The 12428-nt window shown below is 34.2% G+C and overlaps 1 protein-coding gene across 1 annotated transcript; it reads left to right on the forward strand.

The window, feature by feature from the left end:
- The first annotated feature begins 257 nt into the window (after positions 1-257).
- On the forward strand, positions 258-12208 carry LOC140432163 (uncharacterized). The gene is made up of 3 exons (XM_072519996.1): positions 258-713; positions 8214-8454; positions 11231-12208. Exons 1-3 carry the CDS (start codon positions 311-313, stop codon positions 11289-11291), a joined length of 705 nt encoding a protein of 234 aa, XP_072376097.1. The 5' UTR covers positions 258-310; the 3' UTR covers positions 11292-12208.
- Positions 12209-12428: the final 220 nt, after the last annotated feature.

The following is a 12428-nucleotide window of genomic DNA, read 5'->3' on the forward strand; positions in this document are numbered from 1 at the left end:
TAAAAATGCCACAACGAAGGATTTACTAAGCTGCCAGTTCAACGAAGAATTGAAATATTTAAAAGACATTCAATTTTAGAATATTTAAAATAGCATATTTAAATTATACCTATACGTTGTAAGAAATTAAAAACCTGTAGTGTTGTACTTCTTGCTAATAACTCTCCGTAGTTATTGCAGGGTTATTTTTGTATAAATAAAAAGAAATATTAAGGATTTAACTATTATAAGTATACTTATATGTTTCTTATAGGTACAACGGTCGTGTATTCTAACCCAACAGCATACACTGGACAGTTGCCGCAACTTGATGGCCCATCCGATAGAACCCCAAAGAAGAGCCTCCGTTTCCGTACCTATCCAACATTCCACGGCTTCGGCTGCAACAGAAACTTTCACCGGTGTCGCGAGGCGGAAAGTGTCCTCTTTCGAAGACAGCTCCGCCATAGCCGGTTCCCCTTCGGCGTACATCTCCGTCGGAGTGGCGATTAGTAGAACTGATGCTCCTTCTGTTGCGACCGCGCCAGCGACGACGTCTTGTGCGTTCATAAATATTAGTGACATAGACAATAACTCCTCTAATAATGAGGATAAGGTTACGAAAACTTTAAAAAAGAGTCATAGTCTTGTGAAAACTTTTACGTCTAGCGGCATTGGGTCTATAGCGCCCATTATCAGTGTTAGTTCGGCTGTGGATGAAATTCCTAATGAAGGTAATCACTAAATTATATTTTGGATTAAAGCCAGGCTTTCGCTGGAACTAACATATTAATCATTTGTGTTTACATTATGTGTATGTCATCATTATTTTCAGTTTTTATTTGTCAGTCTGAAAATCTAACATTCATCATGAATTAAAGAATTTCTTTATTTTGAGCAATATGTAAGTTATTACATTTTCCAAATCCAACATTAATGTGGAAGTTATTAGTAAAATATTTATATATCTTTAATATATTTAGTCTTTGATTTATTAATTTAATTAAATTTTTCTTAGTAGTATCGTTCGGAAATAAAATATTTGGGAACAAATGTCAACAGCCAGTGTAACTCAAAATAATAAATTCTATCAAGAATCGAACAAACGAGGAAAATATTCATGAACACGAAAACATTTTTTACGAGATGAGATCTTACTCTGAAGCTCAGAATCCGAATGAGCAGATGTTACGTTGTTTATTTCTTGCTGTATGGCTGTGAATGTTGGACATTGGACCCCATAACAGAAAAAAGAGTGGATGCCTTTAAAATCTCTATATAAGAGAGATTGTAGAAGAATGTTAGGAATTCCGTGGACTGATCAAAGGAGAAATATTTCAAATTTAAATGATCTAAATGTCAGCAAACAGCTATTTAGCAAAGTTTATCTCCAACAAATAAAATGCTTTGGACATGTTATGAGAGTAAACACAGAAAACATGGAAAGAAGATCACGAGGAAGACAGAGATCTTTGGAGACGGACAAGAGAACAACATCACGATGACCACTACATTCTCTCTGGGGGGACAAGATTCAAGAGAGAGATACAGGCAGAGAGAGATACGGCGCATGAGTAAATAAAAATATTTACGAAGAATAATCAAAGAGAGTAAAATACAATACTTGCGTTATGTGTTGACATGTTAAAGATATGAATTAGTCCAAATTATACTGAAAAGTGAAGTACAGGGCAAAAAAGGAAATCGCTAGAACTCATTCCTGAAAGATCTGAGATGGTTTGACCGCCATCTGCAAAAATCTTTCGTGAACAGTTTGCAAAGCTACAATTGTTGAATCGTCAACCTCCGAAAGGAGACGGCGCAATAAGAAGAAAAAGGTCTAATGATGGTGTTGTATATATTAAGCTTTATTTTTTTTAAATAGGGACTTTTTTTTCATCTTTATAGAGGGGGGGTCGTTATAACAGGATTCGTTATTCGTACTCCCGACGATAGTTCCCGAGGTACTTCAAAATGCTCTCGTCGCCGAGTCTACGCCGAACGCCTATCTGCTAAACCAGACCCTCCTCTGTCATCCAGCGATCCGGAAGCGGAATGGCCGCTGTAAGACCGGCATCACTTCCGAATCACTACCTTTATTCATTCATTCTCCATTCATACACATCCACACTCTATTCATCAGCAAGGAGGCTCCCTGTCCCGTTCCAGGTAGCGCGTAGAAGACACTCATCGCTCCTAGTTCGGTATCATTCCCAGATGGGCATTTCCTCCTTTCCCACAGTCTGACTTACGCATTCTAACTCATATAGTGTGACACACTTTTCTAGCTTCACCTTTCAGAATCATTCACTCTTACCTTTAGCGTTGGTCCAACAGTCTTTCTTTCTTTTCCTTTTTCTTGATCACTGCACAGATATAGCTGTGTATGCTAGTCCAAACTAATTTATTTTCAATCATTCTCTCAATCATTTCTCTCACTGTAACAAAATTCACACCTCTCTCTCTCTCTCCATTCTGTTGCTTTTCACTATCCATCTGCTGCAATCTAACATCGTATGTGTCACAGTGTCCGAGTATCCACAGTATAGGCATTCATCTGTATCAGTCTTTCCGATCCTATAGAGATAGGCCCTAAAACACCCGTGTCCTGTGAGCACCTGCGTCAGGAAATAATCCAGTCGCCTGTGGCCACAGTCCACCCAATCTCTTATGTTCGGGATCAGCATTTTCGTCCACTGTGCCACATCTTCCGTGTTGTTCCATTCTTCTTGCCATCTTTCAACTGACCTTTGCCTTTCCTGTCTTCTCTCGGCTACAGTAAGGTTTGGACCTCTTCTCTCATAAAGCTCTTTTCTTTCCACCGCTAAAACATGCAACGGAGCACATCCAGTGATGGTCCATAAGGCTGCTGCAGACACAGTCCTGTAGGCGCATGCCACTCGCAACAGACTTGTTCTTTCTACTCGTGTCATGAGACTCCTATAGGCCGTTATCTCTACCGCGTCGCTCCAGACTGGTGCCGCGTAGAGGACGATCGACTTTACAACACTGTGTAAGACCCTCCTCCTTTCTTATTTGGGTCCTTCAATGTTTGGCATCACCCTCCCCAACGCAGCCGCACTATTCGCAGCCTTCTGGGCCACCTCTCGCACGTGCTCCCCCCATTTTTCATTCTGGTGCAATGTCACTCGTGGATACTTTATTTGTTTCTTGGGTGTTAGACATGCTCCCGCGCATTTTAATTCAATATTTTGCCTGTTCCTTATCCCCTTTAGAATGATGGCTTCGGTTTACTCTCTGCGATTTAAGCATTTTATGTAAAGTACCTGCTACTCGGTTATCACTCATATTCTAGTCGCTATCTCTTGACTAATTTCATTAGTATCGTTGATCGTGCTACCCAGTTATTTAAACTCGTTGATATTTTCGAAAGACTTATTATCAATTATTGCTGTTGGATTCATGCATCGATTAATCTTATTTGTTTATGAGGCTTTAAGAAACTTAGTGTTTTAATCATTTATGTTTAGTGCAACCTGTCTAGCCGCTATCTTAAGCTCTTTGTATCTTGCCTCTATTTTCCTGCTCTTTCTCCCTAATAGATTTATATTATAGCCAAAATAGAGTGTTGTTTACTTTCTAACGGTATTTCACATGAGACTTTATATATTTTATATACGTTTTATTTTACGTACTATTCATTCCATTCCATAATGAGGTTAAATATAAGTAAGAAACTTAAGAAATTAAGTCTTAACTTTTAAACTTGGAAGTAGATTGGCGACCAATCGATAATATTACGGTTCACAGATGACACTATTTTAATACCGAAATGTCTTAAGGATTTATAGCAAATGGTTGACAGGATGGTAAAAGTAATTAAAGAAAATGGGTTGTGGTGATTACAATCACCACCTCAATAGCAACATATGAATAACAAATTGAAAAAGGTCAAAAATAGAAATATCTGTGAACAATATTTGATGAAAATAATGAGTACCTACACAAAAGAAATTAAAGCACGAATATGACATTCAAGAAATGCTTTAAACAATCACGCGCTATCTCAGAGTGCAGAGACATTACAATTTCTTTAAAGATAAGACTGAGATTCTGAGATGCTACTTGTAGTCCGCATCGTTTTATGGTGCGAACTAATAACAACTTCACTTTAGTCCCAATAGATCCCTCAAAAAAAGTTCATAAATAAATTATAAGAAAATATTAAACATTTTACAGAATTTTTCTCTGAAGATTTTATCCCATACTACAAACTCCCCAGTAATCCATTAACACCCCGACTGTATGGTTTACATAAGATACGTAAGGAGGGCATTCCTATTCGTCCGATTGTTAGTTTCATAAACACTCCAGTTTCCATTTTATAAAAATTTATACTGGAGATCATTAACAACATGACGAACTTTACCCCTCGTTTCTCAGTCAAATACACTAGTCATCTAGTGCCTACAACAGATAAATCTTCGCCCCAATACTACTATGCTTTCATTTGATGTCAGCTATTTATTCACTTTTGTCCCTAAACAAAAAACAATTAATCTGGTTTACTCTCTTCTAAGAGCCAATTTCATCACCTGGTCAACTAACTCCATTGTCCAACTATTATAAACTTCCTTAGATCAGGATTTCTTTGTTTTTAACAATAAATATTACAGACAACCTGATGGCTTAGCCATGGGTAGCTGTCTCTCTCCTCTATTAGCTGATGTAGTTATAGATCATTTAGAATCCACACAGTTCATGAAAAATTCTGAAATACTTTACTAGTTTCGTTGCGTTGACGACTGTCTAGTCTTTATTTCAGGTAACTCTAACTTAGCTGAACGATTACTTTCTAAATTTAACCAAATCCACCCCAACATCAAGTTCACAATGGAACTAGAATCATTTCAATAAATTAACTTTCTTGATCTCACCATGACCATAATTAAATGACCATTTTGACTTCAGTGTCTATAGGAAGCCATGTCACATAAATATGCAGTTTTCCACAGTTACACCCATCGCCTTAAAACCATTTCACTATCTCAGTCAAACTATAAGAAATAATTTAATACCCTCCTACAAATAGCAACCAATAGCGGATACGATTACGACAATATTAATAAACTTATTCATAGAAGATGTATTTTCTTTTCAATATATACTCTGAGGAGATTTTTAATGAAGCCCTCACAAACCTAAAAATCGGAATCCGAGTGAACGGTGAATACATCAATAATATCCGCTACGCTGATGACACTGTGGTTCTAGCAACCAGCCTAAACGATCTGCAGGCCTTACTAGACCAAGGGCGAACTGTGAGCGTAACATACGGACTGAACCTTAATATTAAGAAAACTAAATTCATGGTTGTTAGCCGTACAAATTTAGATCCCGAGGCACTAATGGCAGGTACCAAAGAGATCCAGAGAGTCGACAGATTCACTTACTTCGGAACTATCTTCTTCTTCTTCAGTGCCTTATCCGGTCCGGATGTTGGCGATCATCAAGGCTATCATGGTTTTGTTGACTGCTCTGCGAAATAGCTCCGCTGAGGTCATCCCAAACCATTGTCGGAATTATCCTCAACGTACAATGGGACTACGCTCAAGAGATTAGATCCAGAATTGAAATGGCACGGTCTACATTTATTAAGTTGAGATCCTTGCTGTGCTGCAGTGATCTCAGTTTGGGAACCAAGATGCGGATAGTGAGGTGCTACGTTCTTCCAGTGTTACTATATGGAGTTGAAGCCTGGACACTGACGCAAGCCACTGAAAAACGAATCGAAGCCTTCGTGATGTGGATATACAGAAGGATACTAAAAATATCTTATGTGGACCATGTCACCAACGTTGAGGTCCTACAGTGCATGACAAAAGAAAAAGAAGTGCTTAATTTAATTAAACAACGTAAGCTTGAGTACCTCGGCCACGTGATGCGAAACGAAGAAAAATATCGAATTCTTCAACTCGTTATGCAGGGTAAAATATTACGCGCTATCTCAGAGTCAGAAGAGGACCGGGACGCCGTCATATCTCGTGATTAAAAAATCTCCGACAATGGGTTGGGATGACCTCAGCGGAGCTGTTTCGCAGAGCAGTCAACAAAACCATGATAGCCTTGATGATCGCCAACATCCGGACCGGATAAGACACTGAAGAAGAAGAAGATAGAAGATGTCTTAAAACGCTACAAGAAACTGCGTTCCCTAGAGACCTTACATCTAAACCTAATTATGTTTCACTACCATATCACCATGAAAGTATTTATGGAGATATTCGAAACCTCATCAAACGTTTAGTTGAAAAGATTCACATTTCTTTTAAAGTACAAAATAATTTGGGCCAGTGTCTATCTAATTCTAAGTCCCAGCAATTATATGAATCGTAGTGATGTTTCTAAACTAAAATGTTCAGATTGTGATGGTACCTATATAGGAAGTTGTAGATCATTGTCTTCACGCTCTTTAGAGCACACAAAAAGAGAAAACACTTCCACTTTCTCTCAACATTGGAAAGAACATAACCACACTCTCAATATCCCAGAAGACGTATCTCTAATTCACAATATTCCCCAAACAAAATTTTCTAAAACTTGACTTATATGAAGACCTGAAAATTATCAAAGAAAAGTAGAGAAGTCCAAAGAGAAGTGGAAACTTTCTCCGTCTCCATCGCAAATTATTCTCATGACCCATATCCTCTACATCTCCTCTTACATGCATCTTCCACTAATCGTTCTTCTTTTGCCAGTTATTCATCTTTTTCAGTCTTCATCAAGACAATCTTTCTAAATGTATGTAACTTATCCATCCCTTCACAAAACTTTTTTAAGTATTTTAAACTTCACCTGTGACGCTTATGTCCAATGTTCTTCACCCATCAATACTCAATAAGCAGATTCAGATCAGATAATTATATTTCCCCTTTACAAACTATTCATAACCACACAATAAGATTAATCCCTTACTCATATACATCCTCTTCACTCACACACCTATAAAGATATATCAAAGATATATCAATGATTATAGATAAATCAATGGTCCATCTAAAGCCAAGCCACACATCAGAATCTAGATTTATTATTTCCAATACTACAGTAACGTCCACACCATTTTCAACATAACTGCTCTAAATAAAATCATCCCACCTTTCAATTTTTCTTTTATAGTATACTTCATTTTCCCTTACCTACACATGCTTTTCTTAAGTTATGGTTTCGGAGCTGTGGAGATATCAGTCTCTTATTCAGTTATTTTTCATCTCACAATAACAATATAACATCACAAATTGTAATTTTAGCCAAATAGAGTCACCTTTCATCCATAAATTGTGTTGGTTTTCCATATTTTTGATAACATACATTATTATTTAATCAACTCTTTCCATCCACCTAACATTCATAAAGTTATAAGTTAAGTAATATACCAGCAGTATATTACACCAATTATTATGTTCACTTTCTATATCAAATATACACTCATATACATCAATTAATCTCACTCTGTAATAATAGAAAAACCCAACATCCTGGACATATCTGCTTTCCAGAAATGTTGATAAAAAATATAAGACCTTTTACAAAAAATTTTAACTCTCCACCACTGAATCAGAAATCTGTATAGTTGGTTGCCTACATACAATCATAATTTTTATCAATCTTCAATTCACCCACAATAATACCTAATTTACATTTTTTCCAACAAATTTTCAAGGTAAATCACACTCTAAATTCCAACATATTAATGGTTACCATTTTTTTTGTAATCAATCAAATTTTAACATATTTAATCATACATAATGTTGGCCGATTACATTGACTGCTTTGTTCAGACTTCTGTTTTAAGATGTCATTTTAATCAGTTACTATCAACAAGTCTCACAGACAGTTCGTCTAAGGACTAGCAACCTCAATGGAGTCCTACGTTACCATGTGACCAATTATTTTTATAACTTAAACATCCATAGGTTTTAAATATCAAAGACGTAATTAAAAGTTAATCTAAATACATTTAAAAGTTTTTTACCTACAGATTTAGTGGCTTCAAACGTAAATCCAATAAGTATTAAACCATATTTTTGTAATAATCTTACCCTAAAGTGATAATACTTATTTTCGGATAGCACTAATGATGAAATAGTTATTCCAGAAACGTTCTGTGATGTAGCTCGATGGGGTTTTTATAATAATATACCTTTTATATGGGAATTTTATTTAATAAAAATTTTTTACTTTTATAATTTTTTTTATTTTTTAAATTTTAGAAGTTAGTGATTTCGAGAATAGAGAAGAAAAAGAAAACGAATTGTTGATATGTACGATTCAGGAACCGTTGGCGCCCCTAGCAGAACCAGATAGCGAATCACCTGGTAGCGAGTTACCTCCATCAGAATTTGGAGAAGCCTTAGAAGCTGAAGCAGGGGAAGCTGAGCACGAGCAGAATCAGGAACAAGAACAAGACCAAGCTGAAGCAAAGTCAAACGATGTTTGTCCTTGGGAAGATGAGTAAGTTTTTTAAATACTTATACAATTTTTAGAAAATGTTTAGCAAATTTCTTTACGGCAAACGTAGCATTTAATAATTTTTTACTTTATGCAAGTCGCACACTTTCCTTTAGATGCCTTCAAGACATATTTCTTTAGTACGCGCTATCTCAGAGTGGGTATCAATTGTCACACTAACATTTTCTGGATCATCATCATTTTTTTTATCTCCCAACACTTTCTTCGACATTTATGCCGTGTTGTTTGCGATTTTTTCATTAGATCTTCTGTTCTTTTGTTTTGAGATGGCCAATCGATATTTTACATGTTTTTACTATTTTAATGGAAATAAACCACAATTGTTAAAGTTTAAAATAAGTTTATTGACGTTTCAATTTCTACTTCGGAAATCGTTCTCAAAATACAAACATTAATAGATTAAACAAATTTTCTTTTTTGTTACTTGGTGAAAAATTCTTCTAATAATTTAATTTTATCTGACTCATTTATATTGACAATTCCGACATACATTATACATTTTAAAGTTATTGCCAATATTGTTGAGTTGCGTTCCTGGGACTACTTTGTTGTAAAATAGTTCATTCGATTACATGAAATCAACTTTAACTTGAGATTATTAGTCAGAAAAAAATCATAGCATGTGATTTGCTGTTAAAAAGAAAACCACATGCCACGATGACAGTAAAATTCTCCTGTTAGTGATTCCATAGTAAACCAAAATTTTGGTCTAGTCATGGGCTCTAGTTTATTTCCATTATTAGAAGATATATTTATGGAAGATTTTGAAAACAAATATTATTTCTAAACAAAATGTAAAACCCATAGTATGGTGGAGATATGTAGATGATGTATTCTCAATATGGCCTAATTGATCAGAGTTGTTGTACACATTCCTGAATATTATAAACGATAAGTTGGTCCATTCTTTATTTATTATGGTGCCGAGGTAATTGTAGTGTGTCACTCTTTCTACTGGGGTTTGGTTGACGTAGGATTGACGTTCTGTTATTTTTTTCTTCATGATGACCTTGGTCTGTTTATATTGAGTCATATTTTTGACTATAATACTTGATTTTGTTCATAAGATGTTGTAGGTCTTCTAGGTTTTTCGCAAATATTATGGTGTCATCTACATATCTGATGAAGTTTAGCCGGTACCCGTTTAGAAGAATGCATTTTTCATTTTTATGTAAAGCTTTGATAGATATTTTTTCAGAGTAAAGATTGAAGCTTAGGGGAGACAAAATACTTCTTAGCCTCACTCCACGCATGATTTTCACATATTCGATGTCTTCACCTTTAATTCTGAGATTTGGGGTCCAATTCCAATAATGATTTCTAATTATTTTTAGATCTTGTTTATTAATTTCTGCTTCTTTTAGTATTTGCATCATGTTGGCGTACTGTAATCGATCGAACGCTTTTTCGTAATCAACCAGACAAGCGTATACGTCGCAGTTGACGTCTCTGGATTTATGGAATAAGACTTGTATTGGGAACAAAGCCTGTCTCGTACCAACAGCATTTATAAACCTGAATTGGTTGGAAAAATTTAACTTTTACACAACTTGTTAATTCTCTTATGGATTATCAGAAATTAATGATGATTAATTACTAGTTTATGTAACCAGGTCCAGGCTGTAATAAAGGTGATCTGGTGACAACCTAGATACTAATCACCCACTACCAAGAATAATGGATTTTGAATCTCTTCTTTTATTACATTTTTCTAGAAAGTTCTTCACGCGCGCTATCTCAGAGTTTAAAAATTTTTTGAAGTTATACTTCTATACGCGCGCTCCACGTTGGAAATTTGTATGGGAGTGAATCTGTGAAATCATTACATATGTAAGATAATGAGTAAGAGAGAGACAGAAGATATATTTTCTCTCTCTTCCTCTCTCGAATATAAAAATTTTCCTATCGTATATATAATTTATTATATATATATATATATATATATATATATATATATATATATATATATATTATATAAAGATATATATACATATAATATTATACATATAATAAAATATTTATTAATATTATTATTTATGTGATATGTTTTGTATTATTTATTAAATGTTCATAATTATATTAGTCTTTTGTATTTCAAAATAATAATCTCAATAAATCACTATATGATCCAGAACTGTCAATTTTGAAATACATTAGTGTCATGTCCTCGGTAGTATAATAGTCAGTATCCCCGCCTGTCACGCGGGAGACCGGGGTTCGATTCCCAGTCGGGGAGGACTTTTTTATTAATATTATTACATTATTGTCATTTTTAAATACTTATGGATATTGCATTTTAATTTGTATTGTATTATTATATGGAATTATGTTGCACTGTACTGTAGTGTATTTTTTTATGTACCTATATTATTGTCATTTTTAAATACTTATGAATATTGCAGTTTAATTTGTACTGTATTATTATATTAATAACAAAATAAACAATGAATTTTACTGCAGAGTATGTGTAAAAAAATTTTTGCATTCAACTCCTTTCATACATATATGAAAATAAAAATATACACTTTCATCAAAATATTGATTTAATCCTTCATTGTTAGTAAGTTGTTATTAATTATGTTTCTCTTTCTGCTATGTCTTACCTATAGAATTACATATGTAATGATTGTGCAGATTGACTCCCAAATAAATTTGTAACGGCGAATGCGTGTATAGAAGTGTAACTTCCACCGGCAGTCCCACTGGACTGCCACACCCGTTTTTTTTTATAATAATTTTCAATTTTTTTTGTTTTCAGGGAAACCTGCAAAGTAGACACTCCGTTCGTTAAGACATACGCAACTCTAGGATATCTTTAACACCATGTATCTATTGATACTATCGCCAAATCAAAACAATACGCTATTTAATTAGGAGGAGTGTTCAAACTAAAGGGTAAGATACAATAGGGTAATAGAGAAAATGGTGATACTTAGTATCATTTTTATTTTGGTCTTTAAACGTTCGAATTTATTTAGTTGGTCTCGTCTTTTGTCTCCTTAGTCAAACAATCAAAGTCGTATATTTCGATACTGTCACTATTTTTGAAGTAAATAGAAGACTGCCAGTTTTGGCTTTGTACCTGTCACTGTTTTCTCAAACTTTACTCTCACATACTAACTTGAACAAGGAATGAATTATTGGCGTACCTAGTCATAGTATAGTTTTACAAATTCACATTGACTATAGTATCTCTGTCGTTTTGTTCAGCTCAAAGTATTTGCTCACAAATAATTGATTAAATTAGGCACAAAATATTTGTTTCTTAATAACTGGTTAGATAAAACTTAAAAATTTCTGACATACTCAATTTTAACATATTTTTAAATGAGGACAAATACACGAGGCAATCAGAATATAATTAACAAATTAAATTTTTGCCCTAGTAAGGTTTTGTGGTAACTAATTATGGGTTTATTAAAAATTTCATTATATTTACTTATCGTTAGGTTTTCCAAGAATATATCGGAATAGTTCTGATGCCTCAGCTAGTGAATCTACTCGAATTATGATGAAACATGATTTTCAAGACTTGCAAAATATTTGACAATATTTATGTAAGTATATATTGAAAGTGTTTTGAGAATTGCTACATCAAGAAGAAAAAACACATATGCTTCCTTAAATTTACCGATTTTAAATTTTTTATCGAAAGTTATGAAGTACTTTTCTCGATTAAAAATATGAAAATTATGATGTGTCAGAAATTTACTCTTCTCTTGTTACCATAATATTCAGGAAAAAATGTAATGTTTTATGTTACAATATATATACAGTGTGGAAACCACTTATGGAATAAAATTGTTTGTGTCCTTATTATAGAAAATAATAAAAAACTCTGGGACACGTTAACTTTTAAATTTAAATGTGTGCTTTTTAAACATAAATTTAAATGTACAGGGTGATCCACGCAAGTCTGGCATAGTCCATAATCCTTATTTTTAATGAAACACCCT

The sequence above is a fragment of the Diabrotica undecimpunctata genome, unplaced genomic scaffold, assembly GCF_040954645.1.
Source record: "Diabrotica undecimpunctata isolate CICGRU unplaced genomic scaffold, icDiaUnde3 ctg00003073.1, whole genome shotgun sequence".
In the NCBI taxonomy this organism is placed as follows: Eukaryota; Metazoa; Arthropoda; class Insecta; order Coleoptera; family Chrysomelidae; genus Diabrotica; species Diabrotica undecimpunctata.